This window comes from Dipodascopsis tothii (assembly GCF_038497935.1).
Source record: "Dipodascopsis tothii strain CBS 759.85 unplaced genomic scaffold V1510scaffold_35, whole genome shotgun sequence".
Taxonomy (NCBI): domain Eukaryota; kingdom Fungi; phylum Ascomycota; class Lipomycetes; order Lipomycetales; family Lipomycetaceae; genus Neoaidaea; species Neoaidaea tothii.
The window spans coordinates 113,881-129,147 of record NW_027118019.1 but is presented as its reverse complement, the minus strand read 5'-3'; the positions used below and the strand labels follow the sequence as shown (position 1 = coordinate 129,147).

The 15,267-nt window shown below is 70.2% G+C and overlaps 8 protein-coding genes across 8 annotated transcripts; 5 read left to right on the top strand and 3 right to left on the bottom strand.

Annotated features, from left to right (window-relative positions):
* Positions 1-77: 77 nt before the first annotated feature.
* On the bottom strand, positions 78-3,342 carry V1510DRAFT_431904 (armadillo-type protein). Its single transcript, XM_066935454.1, has 4 exons — positions 3,188-3,342; positions 3,056-3,156; positions 2,891-3,025; positions 78-2,530 (listed from the first exon to the last, which is right to left on the bottom strand). The coding sequence occupies exons 1-4, from the start codon at positions 3,326-3,328 to the stop codon at positions 187-189; spliced, it is 2,721 nt and encodes a 906-aa protein (XP_066787088.1). The 5' UTR covers positions 3,329-3,342; the 3' UTR covers positions 78-186.
* A 944-nt stretch (positions 3,343-4,286) lies between these two features.
* On the top strand, positions 4,287-5,196 carry V1510DRAFT_422338 (uncharacterized protein). Its single transcript, XM_066934776.1, has one exon. The coding sequence runs from the start codon at positions 4,459-4,461 to the stop codon at positions 5,080-5,082; it is 624 nt and encodes a 207-aa protein (XP_066787087.1). The 5' UTR covers positions 4,287-4,458; the 3' UTR covers positions 5,083-5,196.
* Positions 4,791-6,220, bottom strand: V1510DRAFT_422337 (Squalene/phytoene synthase). The gene has a single exon (XM_066934775.1). It carries the CDS (start codon positions 5,871-5,873, stop codon positions 5,115-5,117), a length of 759 nt encoding a protein of 252 aa, XP_066787086.1. The 5' UTR covers positions 5,874-6,220; the 3' UTR covers positions 4,791-5,114.
* Positions 6,221-6,532: 312 nt separating this feature from the next.
* Positions 6,533-7,257, top strand: V1510DRAFT_422336 (uncharacterized protein). The gene is given in 2 exon segments (XM_066934774.1): positions 6,533-6,582; positions 6,597-7,257. 1 exon segment carries the CDS (start codon positions 6,651-6,653, stop codon positions 7,194-7,196), a length of 546 nt encoding a protein of 181 aa, XP_066787085.1. The 5' UTR covers positions 6,533-6,582; positions 6,597-6,650; the 3' UTR covers positions 7,197-7,257.
* On the top strand, positions 7,253-7,625 carry V1510DRAFT_404817 (replication factor A protein 3; the record flags this gene model as incomplete). Its single annotated transcript, XM_066932286.1, has 3 exons — positions 7,253-7,399; positions 7,431-7,533; positions 7,564-7,625. 3 exons carry the CDS (start codon positions 7,253-7,255, stop codon positions 7,623-7,625), a joined length of 312 nt encoding a protein of 103 aa, XP_066787084.1.
* Positions 7,626-9,638: 2,013 nt separating this feature from the next.
* V1510DRAFT_439507 (DNA polymerase alpha subunit B N-terminal-domain-containing protein) lies at positions 9,639-12,092 on the top strand (the record flags this gene model as incomplete). Its single annotated transcript, XM_066935603.1, has 1 exon — positions 9,639-12,092. The coding sequence occupies one exon, from the start codon at positions 9,639-9,641 to the stop codon at positions 11,601-11,603; it is 1,965 nt and encodes a 654-aa protein (XP_066787083.1). The 3' UTR covers positions 11,604-12,092.
* On the top strand, positions 11,283-12,445 carry V1510DRAFT_247701 (N-acetyltransferase). The gene is made up of 2 exons (XM_066930569.1): positions 11,283-11,316; positions 11,528-12,445. The coding sequence occupies exon 2, from the start codon at positions 11,669-11,671 to the stop codon at positions 12,200-12,202; it is 534 nt and encodes a 177-aa protein (XP_066787082.1). The 5' UTR covers positions 11,283-11,316; positions 11,528-11,668; the 3' UTR covers positions 12,203-12,445.
* V1510DRAFT_422325 (thiamine diphosphate-binding protein) lies at positions 12,189-14,334 on the bottom strand. Its single transcript, XM_066934773.1, has one exon. The coding sequence runs from the start codon at positions 14,173-14,175 to the stop codon at positions 12,391-12,393; it is 1,785 nt and encodes a 594-aa protein (XP_066787081.1). The 5' UTR covers positions 14,176-14,334; the 3' UTR covers positions 12,189-12,390.
* Between the last annotated feature and the right edge of the window lie 933 nt (positions 14,335-15,267).

Below are 15,267 nucleotides of genomic sequence, written 5' to 3'. Positions count from 1 at the left end.
CGCAGGGCAGCCACCCTCGACGGAGTCGCCGCCGGAGGCTCTTTCGTGGGTGAGCCTCCGGCGACTCCGTCGGGTGCCCTGCGGGCAGGGCCAGCAGCCGCGTCGCCGTTGGCAAGCCGGCCGGGCGGGGAAAGAATCACGTGACGTGCATTGGCGCCGCCGCACAGCGTGCGGCTGATATGTACACTAGAGGTTCTGGCGGCCGACGTCGATGCTCACGTCCTCGCCCTCGATCTCCTTGAAGATCTCGTCGCGGACCTTGACGATGGCCGGCCCATACTTGGCCAGCTCGGGCCGGTCGAGGCGCAGCATGGCGTCCAGGCCGAGCGCGGCCACCTTGCGGACACGCGGGTGCCCCATGTTGTCGATCTTGTCGAGCCAGCGCGCCACGAGCGCGTCGAGCACGTCGGCCGGCGTGCGGCCCTTGGCCGTGGCGTACAGCTCGCAGAACTGGGCCACCACGTTCGGGTTGACGATGGCCAGCCGGCCAAAGAGCAGCAGGTACCGGGCCACGTTGATGGCCGACTCGGCGTCGTCAAAGACCAGGTCGGTCATGGCCGCCAGCAGGCCCGACGCCTCGAGCGACTGGATGTAGTACTCTATCGGCAGGCTCTGGATGAAGAGCTCGAGGATGTGCGTGACCGTGTGGCACGAGTCGAGCTTGAGGTCGTTCAGGAACCGCGCGATGATCTTGAAGATCTCGGGCGCGTAGAACTGGCAGACGTGCGCCGGCGCCAGGTGGACGTAGCCCTCGAGGATGGCCAGCTCGACCCGCAGCGTCTCGGTGGACGCGTCGAGCGCGTGGACGAGGCTCGGCAGGAGCGAGAGCAGCTCGGGCGACGCCTCGGGCGACGCCAACACGGTGGCCTGCCAGAGCTCGAGCGCGTCCTCGACCAGGTAGACGTGCAGCTCGGACTTGGGGTCGGCAATGCTGCCAATCAGCGGCACGTACAGCGGCTGGAACTCGACCGACGCCTCCTTGGTCGACCGCACGATGTTGGTCAGCGTCTGCAGGATGGCGCCCTTCAAGATGTGCTCGTCGCCGGCCTGGTCCCACAGCGTGGGCAGCAGGGAGACGATGCCGCGCGCGTACGCGAGGATGTGGCCCTCAGCGCTCTCGACCAGGACCGAGATCGTGCGCAGCAGCGCCAGCTTGGTCTCGATGGCGTCCACGGACGAGATCAGGCCCATGAGCTTGTGCAGGAAGTTCTCGAGGTACGGCAGGAACGTCTGCAGCTCGAAGTCCCACTCGTCCACGGCCGCCTTGAGCGCGCTGGCTGCGGTGAGCTGCACGACCAGGTCGCACAGCGGGTTGGCGCCGTCCATGAGCCGCGTCAGCACCTCGTACACGTCCTTGCGCGTGGCCGGGCCGCACTTGACGGCGATCCAGTTGGTCACGATGATGGCGACGCGGCGCAGGATCACGCGCTGCAGCGGCGGGCCCGTCGCGGCCACCTGCGGCGCCAGCACGCTCACAAAGACCGCGTCAAAGTCGATGTCCTCGAACAGCGCGTTGGAGCCGATCGCGAACGCGCAGTAGACCGCGTCGCGGCCGAGCAGGTCGCCGTACCCGGCCGCGTTGACCTGGCGGAACGACTCGAGCACGCGCGGCTTGAGCGCGTCCTTGAAGTACAGCAGCAGGTCCACAAACACCTTCTCGGCGCACGGCCGCAGCTGGTACTCCCACGAGTTCTGCAGCTCGTCCTGCACAAAGTCCTCGGGCTCGTCCTCCCAGCGCTCGAGCTCGGCCGGGCGCAGGCGCAGGTACGACGCCAGCAGCACGTCCGCCACCGGCACCACGAGCGTCTCGCCCAGGAGGTCCGTCTTGAGCGACTGCACGGCCGCCTTGGTCTCGGCGCGGTCGTCCGCCGTGCGGTACTTGATCGTGTGCATGCTGTCGCCGTGCGCCATCTTGACGGTCTTGCGCAGCAGCAGCAGCGCGCGCACGACCACCTTCTCCCAGAACTCGGTGCCGGCCGCGCCGGGCTCGTGGAACGCGGCCGCGCGCGTCTGCACGAGCGACACGTACGCGCGCACGACGTCGAACGAGCCGGGCATGAGAATGAACGCCGTGGGCTGGCGCTCGGCCAGGTCCTGGTAGAACTTGCCGAGGCAGAGCACGAACTTCTCGAGCTCGTCGCTGGGCGCGGCCACGTACCGCTCGACGAACGCGCCCAGGTGCGACGTCGTGGCCTGGAACACGAGCCGCGCCTCGTCCTCGCGGTTGGCAAACTCGTAGCCCTCGACCACGAGCCGGCGGCAGATCTTGAGCGCCAGGTACGCGACCTGGCCGGTCGGCGCGTCGCCGCGGGCCAGCCAGTCCTGGACGCCGGTGTAGTAGAGCTCGCCGGCGAAGCGCACGACGCCCGGGGCTGCCTCCTGCAGCGCGGCGCGCGTCTTGCCGAAGCGCGTAGCCGAGAGCACCTTGACGACCTGGTTGAGGACGTAGAGGACCTGGCGCAGCCGCGGCACGTCGCCGCGGTCGTGGGCCTCGGTGGCGAGCCCGAGGAGGTCGGCAAAGAGGGAGGGCCTGTGGTCAGCACGAGGTGCCATATAGCCGCAGGGCGCGCGGAGCATATAGCCGCAGGGCGCGGGACGCATACAGCCGCAGGGCGCGGGACGCACACAGCCGCATGACGCCGCGCGCATATAGCCGCATGCCGCGGGACGCATATAGCCGCACGCCGCCGCACGCATATAGCCGCCGGCGCGCAGCCGCACGCACATAGCCGCCCCGCCGGATCGCGTCGCGCCCGCGCCCGCAGCCTGCGCCACAGCCCCGGCCGCCCGGCCGCCAGCGGCTATATGCCGTCGGCGGCTACATGCCGTCGGCGGCTACATGCTGCCGCCCAACGCCGCCGCGCCCCGTCCCCGCCGCGACCGCACTCACCACTCGACCGGAAAGTCGATGCGCGCAATCCGCGCCACCGCCAGCGCGTTCTGCGCCATCAGCTGCGGGCTCGTCTCCGCCAGCGTGTCGCCGATCCGCGCGCGGATGGCCTGCTTCTCTTCGCGGGCGATCGCACTGCGTCAGCGGGCTCGCGCGCACACGTACTGCGGGGCCGACCGGCGCCAGTACTTGTCGATGCCGTTCTTGAAGTAGATGATGCTGATCCACCGCACGTCCGTCGGCAGCGCGCGGTCCAAAAAGGCTTCCTGCGGTCAGCGCCGCCGCGGCCGCACGTACCTGGAGCAGCGTGTAGAACCCGGGCTCGGTCTCCCAGGCCTTGAGCTGGGCCTCGGCGGCGCGGCGGGCGGCCTCCGCGGCCAGATCCTGCGCCGCAGCCGCCTGGAGGGCCTGCAGTAGCACGGCCGGCTCAATTGCCATCGTGATGGGGTTGGGGACGGCGCGGCAGCAGAAAAATAGGGCCGGTTACGTCAGCGATCCCGCGTGCTGAGGCAGCAATCCCTGTTGGCGTAGTCAGCGGCAGCCGCGCCGCGCGACGCCTGCGCCGCAAGCGCGCCGGCCGCGCGCGCGGGCGCCGGCACAACCGGCGCGCGGCGCGGCGCGGAGCGTCACGTGGAGCACGCGCTAGCCCGAACCGGGAAACCTCCCATCCTCCTTCGCGCGCCGCTCGGCATCCGGGCGGACTCACCCGCCGACGTCCTACCAGCCCCCGACCGCGCCAGAGAGGCGCCAGAGACCCTTCGCCCCGACTCGCGGCGCGCCCGCGCCCGCAAGGCCCCATGGACCTTCCGCCCGGCCGCCTGCGCCGGCCGGCGAGCGTGGCCGTGCCTAGCGGCGCGTCGCCGCGCTCGCCGAGCGCGCTCAACCTGCCCACGCTGTCGATCACCGCCGACCTGCTCGAGGACGAGCTCGCCCGCGGCCGCCAGGAGCAGGCCGACGCGGCCGGCGACGCCGTCGTGCGCGCCGGCTGGCTCCAGCGTCGCGGCAAGAGCAAGAACTGGACGCGCAAGTGGTGCGTCCTGCGCGGCCGCCAGTTTGCCTGGTACAAGGACTCGGACGAGTACAAGGCCGCCGAGATCGTGCCGGCGACCGACATCTCGGCCGTGGCGGTCCTGCGCAACAAGAAGCACGCCCACGGCGGCCACGGCCTGCCGCTGGGCCACAGCCCGGCCGCGGACAACGGCCGGACGGCGCACTTTGCCATCTTCACGTCCCGCCGGAACCTGCACTTCCAGGCGGCGAGCGCGGACGAGGCGGCCGAGTGGGTGGCCGACGTGAAGCGCGTGGCCCGCCAGGCCGAGGAGGACGAGCGCCGGACGTCGATGGCCGTGCCGCGGGCGCTGGCCGGCCTGCCGGCCGGCCTGCCGCCGGGGATGGCGGCCAGCGCGGCGCTCGGCCACCGCCCGTCGGCGTCGGTCGCGTCGTATGCGTCGTACACGCCGGCGGCGCCGCCGTCGGCGCTGTCGGCGTCGGCGCTGTCGCCGCCGGCGCTGTCGCCGACGGGCGCGGCCGTCAACATCCCCCGCCGCACCGCCGTGTCGCCGCTGCTGATGGCCGCGTCCGGCTCGTCCGTGGCCACGGCCTCGCCCGACCAGGCCTCGTTCCACACGCTGAGCTCCGGCTTCTTCCCGGCCAGCAACAACTCGATCTCGGAGTTCTCCGGCGGCGAGGACCCCGGGTTCTCGTCCGGCGCGTCCGACTACGGCGCGTCCGTCGTGCCCACGCGCCGGCCGCTGCCGCTGTCGGCGTCCGCGCCGGCCGCGCCGGGCCCGCCCGACGACACGGACGACGACGGGCCCGCGCCGGCCTCCCGGCTCGCGCACGTGCCGTCGTACGACCTCGACCAGCTCGAGCGCGACACCAAGGTCCTGCACTCGGGCTACCTGCTCCGGCTCGTCCGGCGCTACTCGCAGTGGCGCCGCAAGTGGGTCGTCCTCCGCAGCAAGAACCTGGTGCTCTACAAGTCCGAGAAGGAGTACCAGCCGCTCAAGGTGATCCCGCTGGACGACATCGTCGACGTCATGGAGATCGACCCGCTGTCGCGGTCCAAGCGGCACTGCCTCCAGCTCATCACGCCCGAGAAGCGCCTGCGGTTCTGCGCGGCCTCGGACGAGGACCTGACGGCGTGGCTGGTCGCGCTCAAGGCCGCCATCGCCCGGTACAAGCGGGAGTGACCTTCGTCTATATACATACGTCCAACACCACGTCAGATCGTCTTGGTCTGGTACGCGCGGTACGCGCGCCAGGGCAGCGTCCACTCGCGCCGCCGTAGCCGCGGCGAGAACGGGTCGAAGTTGGCCGCCTCGAGCCGCTCGAGCTGGAGCGCGAGCGGGACGGCCGCCAGCAGCGGCGCGAACCACGCGTCCGTCAGCCGCCGGTCGCCCAGCTCGCGCAGCATCGTGCGCGCCGTGATCAGGTGGTCGTTGGCGTGCGTGGCCACGTCGAACACGACGTTCTCGAGCGCGGCCTGCGTGGCCCCCGACACCCCGCCGGCGCCCGCCTCGCGGAGCACGTCCTCGTGCCGCAGCCCGTGCGCCAGGCACACGTCCAGCGGCAGCGGCACCTGCCGGTGCCGGCCCACAAACACCGGCAGGCCGCGCAGGACCGTGGCGATGCCGAGCGCCTTGCCGACGTGCGACGACACGTGGTCGAGCGCGACCAGCGACGGCGCGTCCGCGCCGACCTGCCCGGCCAGGCTCTCGGCCGTGAGGTAGAGCAGCTGCGAGTACGTGCCCTCGCCGTAGGCCGCGACCTGCTCGAGGTCCGCGAAGGGCGGGTCGCCCAGCCGGCCCTCGCGGGTCGCCACCATCTTGAGCAGGAACCCGCGCGACAGCCCGGTGGTCTCGAGGACGTGCGCCAGCAGCACGCCGACGGGCTCCTCGCCGGCCCCGCCCGTGCCGCCGCGCCGGCCCTCGAATAGCCGGTTGACCGTGTCGCGCCAGAACTGCATCCGGATCCGGCCCATCGGCACCGACGACACCGAGTCTGCGATCAGCGCGGTCTCGACGTTGAACGCGCGCAGCGCCAGGAACGCGTCGCGGGCGCCGGCCGGCACGAACTGCGCCAGGATCGTCGCGGGGCGGTCGTGCGCGGCCAGCAGCTGCTGGCAGTGAGCGCGGGCGCCGGCGACCGACAGCGCGGGGCCGGCGCCGTCGGGACGCAGCACGCGGACGGGGGCGTGCTCGACGGCGTCGCCGTGGCTGTGGGCGTGGTCGTGGCCGTGGTTGTGGTCGTGGTTGTGGTCGTGGCTGTGATCGTGGTCGTGGTCGGGCCCGCGCGGATGGCTGTGCCCGTGGCTGTGCGCCCCGCGGCCGGCCGCCGCGCCGCCGCCGGCCGCCGCGCTGCGCTCCATGGGCGCCCACCGCGCGGCCGTCCGCCCGGCCCTTGCCAGCGCTCGTGCGCTGCTCATGCTCGCTGTGCCGTAGACCATCTGGAGTTGGTCCGCCCAGAAAAAAAATTCTTGGGACCCTGCCCGATCACCACACAAATGGCTGCCATGGCTGCCCGCACGGCTGTTTTCACGCCCCGGATGCTGCGGCTGCCGCCGATCGTGCCGGCCGTGGCTGCCCGGGTCGGCTGCGCACGGCCGCGGCTGTCGCCGGCCGCAATGGCCCGCGCGGCCGCGCGCCCGCTGGCGTCGTCGGCCGTCGCCGCCGTCGACGTCCGCCGGCCGGTCCGCCGCACCAAGCCGGCCGCGGCCGCACCCACCGCGGCCGCCATCCCGGTGCCTGCAACCGGCTTCATGGACGTCGTCGACGCTGCCGGAACGTTCCACGCCCGCGTGGCCGCCGCCGACGTCGCCCAGCTCTTCGACGCGGCCACGCACGCCCTCGTCCTGGCCCGCGCCGAGTCCGGCGTCGGCGTCGGCGACGGCGGCGCCCTCACGGCCGCCGTCCCCATGCTCTGCAAGGCCGTCTCGCTGGCCGATCTGGCCGAGCGCAGCCGGCTCAAGGTGCACACACGCGACCAAAAGGCCGCCGCCGCCGCCGCCAAGGCCGCCCGCAAGCCCAAGAACGAGGCCAAGGAGTTCGCGTTCGGCTGGGCCATCGACGAGCGCGATCTGCTCACGCACCGCCGCAAGGCCATCGAGGCTGCGCTCGACAAGGGCGTCCGCGTCGTCGTCGTCTTTGGCGCCAAGCGCAGCAAAACCTCGCGCCGCGTCCCGCCCGAAGACAAGCGGCGGCTGGTCGCGCTCGTCGAGTCGGTCTGCACCGACGCCGGCGCCCGCCGCGCCGCGCCGGACGCGGGCTCCATCGACGGCCAGCTCACGCTGACGTTCGGTCGCTAACCGCGCTAGACGCGGCTGTATATAGCATCAATTTTCCTCGCGTCTTTTCGCCAACCATGAGCGAGATCACCCCGCGCGTCAACGCGCCTCTGCTGAGCAAGTACCAGGACCGCACGGTCCGGCTCGTCGGCAAGGTCACCGAGCTTCGCGGCGACAACGCGTCGCTGGACTCGGACGGCCACGTCACCGTCATTCTCAACCGCGTACGTCGCGTGCCGTGCCCGCTGACCCCAGGACTCGAACCTCCGCGAGGGCAACGCCTGCGAGATCATCGGCAAGGTCCAGTCCGACAACACCGTGCGCATGCTGGATGGAACCGACTTTGGCGCCAACTTTGGTACGCGTATGCGGAGCGCTGCTGACCCAGATATGACCGCGGCCAACACCCTTGTGGGCCTGATCCACAAGCACCCGGCCATCTTCTACTAGCATGTACCAATCAATCTGAGTGTTGTTTATCTGGCCGCAGCGACGTCCGGGGCCCCCAGCAGCATGTCGAGGATGCCTGCGGAGGCAGCGCGACGAGTCTGTGGCGGCGAAAGCGCGGCAGCTCGCCTTGAAGCGGCGGCAGCGTGCAACCTGCTCGACGGGCAGCGACCCTGACGGAGTCGCTGCCGGGGGCTCGTGTGTAAGCGAGCATCCGACGGTGACCGCACCGAGGGCGTCTGTCCCTTTGACCAGGCGTAGACCGCTTGATCCTGGGCGAGTGCTGGCGCTCGCGACTACAGCATGTTTGCTCGTGCAACGTGGGCGCGTGTCAGGGATCCGACGCGTGAGCGGTGCATTGTGATCTACCTCTGTAACCCGCGTTGCGCGGTCACGCGGGTACTGCGAGTACATGTCTGTGACTCGGTATACGTGAAACGCAATGTGGACTGCGCTCTTGGAACTGCCCGAAGGGCAGGTACCCTCGACGGAGTCGCCGCCGGAGGCTCGTTGCGCTGACGGCTGCTCTTAGAGGCGGGTAGAAAAGACCAGGGCCAGGCGGAGGGCGGCCAGAGCCTTGCTATGACCGGCCTATCTGAAAGTTCAGTCCGGGTCGGTCTGTCCTGTGCACGGGTCGGGCCAGGTCCGGGACTGTCACCGTCAGGTCAGGTCCGGGACTGTCACTGTCAGGTCCGCCGGTCCTGCTTTGGGACAGGTCCGGATCTATCGATGTCAAGTCCATGGCTAGACCGTGGTCCGGCCCGCCGACCATGGCCTGCTCCGGGTCAGGTGCGCCCTTGGTCTTGGACCAGGTCAGGCCCGCCGGTCTGTCATTGCCAGGTCGTTCTGTCCTGCTCTGGCTCGGATCCGCCGGTCCTGTTCTGGATCGGATCCGCCGGTCATGACCATTGTCAGACCCGCCGGTCTGTGAATACTGCCAAGGGCGGGTCATGACGTCTGGTCCTAGGTCTAGTCCTCGGGTCCGATCCTCGAGTGTGGTCGTTGAGTCCGGTCGTGAAGTCCGGTCCGCGAGTCCGGGCCTCGGGTCCGGTCCTCGAGTGTGGTGTCGTTGAGTCCGGTCCTCGAGTCCGATCCTCGGGTTCGGTCCTCGAGTCCGGTCCTCAAACCGGGTCCCCAAGTCCGTAAGTCCGAGTCCTCCTCAATCTGGGCTGCGGTCCAGCGGGTCGGACCCGGACTGGGTCGCCCCATTGTCCTCGCCGGGCCGGACGGATCACAGCTGGCTCAGTAGCACCAGATCAGTCTACAAAGGATCACGCGTAGCCTGTGCAGGTTCTACGAGTCTCCCGCGGTGACTCCGCCGAGGGCTGCCTACGGCAGGCTAGACGCTCGTCGACAGCTTACCAGGTGCCTCTGGCAGCGACTATGTAGCTAGGAGCTCTTGTGGCAGGATGCACGCTGGCCGATCCTCTCAAAGGGCAGCCCTCGCTGGAGTCGCCGTCGGAGACCCACACATCGCTCTGCGCGCGAGACAGCTGACTTTGGCGACTCGCTGCCGGATCCTGTTTGTGCCAGTGCAATACTGCTGTCGAGCCTGCGAGGCCAACCATCGTACACTACTACGGGCGTACACCACTACGTCTCTGTACACCCCGATGTACACCACTACCTCGACGTACACCACTACCACGGGCGTACACCACTACCACGGGCGTACACCACTACCATGGGCGTACACCACTACGTCTCTGTACACCGCTACGGCCTGCCGTATACGGTGCCCGCGAATGTCGCACAGACGGTCTAAATGTAGACCTGCTACACAGTCGGGGTGCCCACAGCCAGCACCCACAACGAGACCCACCAAGCCCGTCGCTCTCTTCTCTGCTGCTGCGTATCCTGGCGCCACCGTCTGCTACTGGAGTGATCCTGGCACCACCCGTCGCTCTCACAGGCTAGAGCAGGCGCGGCTCGCGGTGGCGTGCAGCGCGTCGCGTGGAATCACGTGCGGACGCGCGACGCGTCAAACAAATTCTCCCAGACCGCTGTTCAGTCCCCATGTCCGACATGACGGCGCCCGAGCTCAAAGAATACTTCCCGACGGCGTCGCCGGCGGTGCTGGAGTCGCTGGCAGACCTTCTCAAGGCGTATCCGCAGAGTCCCGAAGACCTGTCGTACCGTTTCAGCGCGCTGACATGGCGATTGGACCCCGGCAACAAGAAGAACCTGGCCAGCAACATCTCGCCGGAGCTGGTCGAGGATCTCCGGCGGGACATGCAGGAGTCGCTTGAGCGCGAGCGCAAGCCCAGCGCGATTGGCACGGCTGGCAAGCTCAAAAACAAGCGCAAGCTGGTCGGCACCGGCGCCGCCGACTCGTCCGACCTCGAGCTGGACTTTCTAGCGACGCCGGTCGGCAAGCGGCGCGCGAGCACGCGGCCGCCGGCGTCGTCGCCGGCTGGGCCGGCGTCATCACCGGCGGGGACGCCGTCGCGGCAGTACCAGCGCGGCGGCGCGTCCGGCACCGTGCTCGAGACGCTCAACCCAAACATCGCCGCCGACGGCACGGCCGACCAGACTGGGCACAGCCGGGTCAAGCTGACGGCGCAGACCGAGTTCAAAAAGTACGCGTACCGGTCGCTGCACCAGAAGCTGCTGGACTCGGCCGAGTACCTGAACGACCGGATAGAGCAGTTTGTCGAGCTCGTCCAGCAGAACTACAACCTGACCGAGGCCGACTTTGGCGACCCGGCGACGCAGTCGCAGGCCGAGCTGGTGGCGGTGGGCCGCATCGTGTCGGACTCGCTGCACGCGGGCGCCACGTCCAAGCTCAACCTGGACTCGGTCGCGCTCGAGTCGTGCCGGCGGCTGGGCGGCGGCTCGCGCGTGCGGCTCAACGTCGAGGCCCTGCTTGCCCACGGCGTCGTGTTCTTTCCCGGCCAGATCGTCGCGTTTCGCGGCTCGAACCCGTCCGGCGACGTCTTTGTGGTCTCGACGTTCTACCAGCTGCCGGCGCTGCCGCCGCCGGTGACTCCGGCGCCGGCGCTGGCGGCGCACGCGGCCCGCCAAGGCACGGCTCCGCTGCGCGTGGTCCTGGCCAAGGGCCCGTACACGCCGCGCGACAACCTGCGGTACGAGCCGCTGGCAGACCTGGTCGAGCAGACGGTCGCCCAGCGCGCGGACGTGGCCATCCTGCTCGGGCCGTTTGTCGACCTTGGCCACCCGCTCGTGGCCGCCGGCGCGCTGCCGCCAGACGACGACGTGACCACGCTGGACGATCTGTTCCGCAAGCACGTCACGCCGCACCTCCGCCGGCTGGACGAGGCCGGCGTGCTGACGCTGGTCGTGCCGGACGCGGCCGCCGAGGCCGTCGCCCGCCACGTCAGCTTCCCGCAGCCGCCGCTGGTCGCGCGCTCGACCCGCGCGGCCGACCCGGACACTCGCCGGGCGCTGCTGGGCGCCGGCTCCGACGACGACCACGACGGCCGGCTACGCCACGTCAAGTTCCTGACCAACCCGGCCTTTGTCGCGCTCAACGAGACCACGTTCGCCATCGCCAACGTCGACATTCTCATGCAGCTCTCGCGCGTCGAGGGCGTGTTCACGGTGCCGGGCGCGCCGGCGGCCGCGCTGGGCGGCGGCGTGCTGACCCGCGGCGTCAAGCACGTGCTCGAGCAGCGCTCGGTCTACCCCGTCTTTCCGGCCCAGCAGGTCCCGGAGGACGACCCCGAGGCCGAGGGCCCGCCGGCCGCGGTCCCGCCCACGGTCTCGCTCGAGACCGGCTACCTGGGCCTGGCCGAGATCGCCGGCGTGCGGCCTGACGTGCTCGTGCTGCCGTCGAATCTGCACCACTTTGCCAAGGTCGTCGACAACGTCGTTGCCGTCAACCCCGGCTCGCTCATGAAGGCCAACGCGGCGGGCTCGTACTGCCTGCTGACGATCGCGCCGCCGGGCCCGCCGGCCGGCACCGAGCCCCAGCTCCACCGGACATACGACCGGTGTCGCGTCGACGTCAAGCGCATCTAGCGCCTAGCGTGCCTGCCGCTAGACCTCGCTTCGCCCGGGCCTCCACTCCCCACGTCACATAGCCAATGGTCCACATCGTCGATGCCTCGGCCGCCCACGCGGCCGCGATCCAGGACGTCTACGCGCACCACGTGCTGCACGGCGTGGCCACGTTTGAGACCGTGCCGCCGTCTGTGGCCGACATGGCCGGCCGCGTGCGCGCCATACAGGCCGCCGGCCTGCCGTGGCTGGTTGCCGAGGACGACGGCGAGGTCGTGGGCTACGCCTACCTCGGCCCGTACCGCACCCGCGAGGCGTACCGGTCGACGCTGGAGAACTCGGTGTACCTGCGCCCGGCGGCACAGCGGCGTGGCGTCGGCCGGGCGCTGATGGCTGAGTGCATCGTGCGCGCCGAGGCCCTCGGCTACCGCCAGATCGTAGCCGTCGTCGGCGACAGCCAGAACGCGGGCTCGGTCGGGCTCCACAAGGCCCTCGGCTTTCGCTGCATCGGCACGCTCGAGGCGGTCGGCTTCAAGCACGGCCGCTGGCTCGACACGGTGTTTCTACAGCTCACGCTTGGCGAGGGCGACACGACTGCGCCACATGTACGGACAAAATAGATTGCTTGCTATGGCGGTGCGCCTGACGGGCCGCACGACGCGGCGGGCGCGAGCCGCGCAGCGTGCGGCTCGCTGCGCCGCACGACATGCGGCTCGCGGCGGTCTGGCGCCGCACGCCGTGCGGCTCACGCGCCAGATGTGCGCCGCACGCCATGCGGCTCGCCGCAGTCCGCCGCACGCCGTGCGGCTCACTCCCCGTGCGCCTTCTTGTAGTCCGCAAACAGCTTGTTGGTCTTGTCCGCCGTGATGGCCACCTGCTTCGACAGCCGCCACGGGATGTCGAGCTTGTCCATGATGACCTCGACAAAGCGCGCCTTGGGCGAGTCCTGGAACGCCGGGTCCGCGATCAGCGTCTCCAGCTCGGCCTTGGTGCGCACCGTCGTGCACACGTACCGGTCGGGGTCCGCGCCAAACGTCTCAAACAGCTTCGTCCACTTCCAGTTCGGCGAGATGTCGTTGTAGAGCGCGTGCGGCCCGTGGATCGCGCGCTCGATCGTGTAGCCCGAGTTGTTGATCAGGAAGATGACCGGGTTGAAGCCGTGGCGGGTGATGGTCGTCAGCTCCTGGATGGTCATCATGCTCGAGCCGTCGCCCTCGAACAGGATGACGCGGGAAGGCGCAAAGCCCAGCGACTTGCGCGCGTCGAGCTCGCCCACGCAGGCGCCGAGCGCGGCCGGCAGCGCAAAGCCGATGGACGAGTAGTACAGCTGGGTGGTGAAGTTGACGTTCTTGGGGAACGTGGCATCGTTGATGGCGTACTGGGCCGTGCCCGAGTCGGCAAAGACGATGTCGTTGGCGCGCAGGAACTTGGCGCCGATCGTCGGGTAGAACCACGAGATCGAGATGTCGGCCGGAGACTCGACGACCGGCGGCAGACCGACGGCGATGGTACCCGGCGCGCGCGTGTTGGCCGCCGCCAGCCGGACCGGGTCGGTCGCCTTGAGCCGCGCGACGAGCTTGGCCAGGATCGGCAGAAAGTGCAGGCCGCGGTGGACGGTGCCGCGGATCGAGACGTACGACGGGTGGAGCACGATCAGCTTCTCTTCCGGCACGTTGCGCGTGAACGCGCCCGTGTTGTTGTCCGAGATGATCGGCCCGATATTGAGCACAACGTCCGAGTCCTCCAGGGCCTCGCGCACGCCCGGCCGCGAGAGCACGCCGTTGTACTGGCCCACGAACGCCGGGTGGTCCTCGTCCACAAAGCCCTTGGCGAGGTCGGTCGAGAACGAGGGGTAGCCCGTGACCGACACGAGCTCCATGACGAGCTCGCGCGACCGGTGGCGCCGGGCAAGCAGGTCCACGAGCAGCGCCGGGCGCCGGGCGCCCAGCAGCGCGACCTCGATCTCGTCCACGAGCGCGTCCTCGAGCTTCTCGTCCTCGTTCACGATCTTGAGCTCGAGCTTGCTGTCCAGCGCGGCCACCGGCACCGGCCAGTTGACGATGTCGAGCGGCACAAACACGTAGCCGGGCAGCGACTTGCGCCAGATGGTGAACAGCACCCGGTCGATGTCCTCGACGAGCGTTTTCGGGTCGCGCAGGAACGCGCTCGCGCACCGCACCGGCGCCGACATGCGCGCGTACACCTCGTGGTCGGGCGACTCAAAGTCCGCGTTGGCCGGGATCGTGTGGTGCATCCACATGCGCTGCTCGATCTGCGGCCGGCCGGGAGTGCCGACGATGTGCAGCAGCGGGACGTGCTCGGCAAACGCGCCGGCGACACCGTTGATCGCCGACAGCTCGCCGACGCCGTACGTGGTGACGACGACGCCGGGGAGGCCCGTCACGCGGCCGTAGCCGTCCGCCGCGTACGCCGCGTTGAGCTCGTTGCAGCAGCCGACCCAGCCGAGGCCGTCGACGGCGAAGATGTGGTCGAGCAACGTCATGTTGAAGTCGCCCGGCACGCCGAGGATCTGCGTGATCCCCAGCTGGTGGATCCGCGCGAAAAGATACTGACCGAGAGGAATGGTAGCCATGTTGTGTGGTGCTGGCGGGGCACGGCGGGGTTTTATGCCGCGTCCGGCCGGCGGGTGCCGGTTGGGACGTGTGCCTATCTGGGCAGGTCCCGAGCTGATCGCCTCCGGGCCGCGGAACTCGCGCACCCGACGCGAACGCCAGCCGCAGCGGCTGGCGCCACCACGCGCGTCCCGGTCGGCTGGCAGGCGGCTGTGGCCGGCCGGCCGGGCCGGGCGCGTGTCACCGCGGTGCTGGAGCGAACTCTAACGTGCACGGCCCGTACGCTAGCCGCATCGGGTATCGTTACGTCACTATGCGCGCGTCCGCCTATGGGCATCAGGCCACGACTCACACCACCTGCACGGAAGCGCACTACTGCATGGAACATGCACCGAACGGTCCTGCGCGGGTGGCCTGACCGCCGCACGCCGTGCGGCTCGCCCGCCTCGACGGGTCGCCGCCGGAGCTCCAGCGCGCGATCCCCGGCGGACGGCGAGGCCGACTCTGGCGCCGAGCGGCCGAGCCCGCCCGCAGGGCGCCACCCCCGACGGAGTCGCCGCCGGAGGCGAGCCGGTGGTCCGGCCGGCGACGGGGGCACCCTTCGCGACGTGCGTGGAAGGCGCCGGAAGATGCTCGCGCCGGCGTACGTGCGCACTCGGACGCCGGCCGAAGCGCCGGCCGACGGGGCCGCCACCGCGGCCGCCGCCACGCTATGGGCGCCGCACGGCCGCCTGCAGCCGCCGTGTATGCACCATATAGCCGCTGCATATACCCGCCACATATACCCGCCGCACAGCCCCCATATAGCCGCTGCATATAGCCGCCGCACGTGCAGTCATGCACCTGCACCTGGCTGCACATGCAGCCGCACATGCAGCCGCGCAGCCACACGCCATGCGCCCCTGCGGCTATATGTACCATGGCACAGCGCACGCTGCCGCCGGGCCTGTCCGGAGCCCGTCAGCGGGCCGCGTCCGCCGGCAGCAGCGCTCTCCGGCACGGCGCTCCGCCAGCGCGCGCATCCGCACGGCGTCGTCGCCGAGCCGTGTGCGGCGGCCCAGCGGGCTCCGCAGGGTAACCAGCTACGCGGCTGCATTCAGCGCCGCACGGCG

Excerpts from the sequence above, each read along its gene's own strand:
- V1510DRAFT_422337 (XM_066934775.1), bottom strand. The coding sequence starts at position 5,873 with ATGGGCCGGATCCGGATGCAGTTCTGGCGCGACACGGTCAACCGGCTA.
- V1510DRAFT_422325 (XM_066934773.1), bottom strand. The coding sequence starts at position 14,175 with ATGGCTACCATTCCTCTCGGTCAGTATCTTTTCGCGCGGATCCACCAG.
- V1510DRAFT_247701 (XM_066930569.1), top strand. The coding sequence starts at position 11,669 with ATGGTCCACATCGTCGATGCCTCGGCCGCCCACGCGGCCGCGATCCAG.
- V1510DRAFT_422336 (XM_066934774.1), top strand. The coding sequence starts at position 6,651 with ATGGACGTCGTCGACGCTGCCGGAACGTTCCACGCCCGCGTGGCCGCC.
- V1510DRAFT_431904 (XM_066935454.1), bottom strand. The coding sequence starts at position 3,328 with ATGGCAATTGAGCCGGCCGTGCTACTGCAGGCCCTCCAGGCGGCTGCG. Across the intron at positions 3,157-3,187 it reads GGTTCTACACGCTGCTCCAG|GAAGCCTTTTTGGACCGCGC; the intron begins GTACGTGCGGCC and ends CGCTGACCGCAG. Across the intron at positions 2,531-2,890 it reads ATCGACTTTCCGGTCGAGTG|GCCCTCCCTCTTTGCCGACC; the intron begins GTGAGTGCGGTC and ends TGCTGACCACAG.
- V1510DRAFT_422338 (XM_066934776.1), top strand. The coding sequence starts at position 4,459 with ATGGCCGCGTCCGGCTCGTCCGTGGCCACGGCCTCGCCCGACCAGGCC.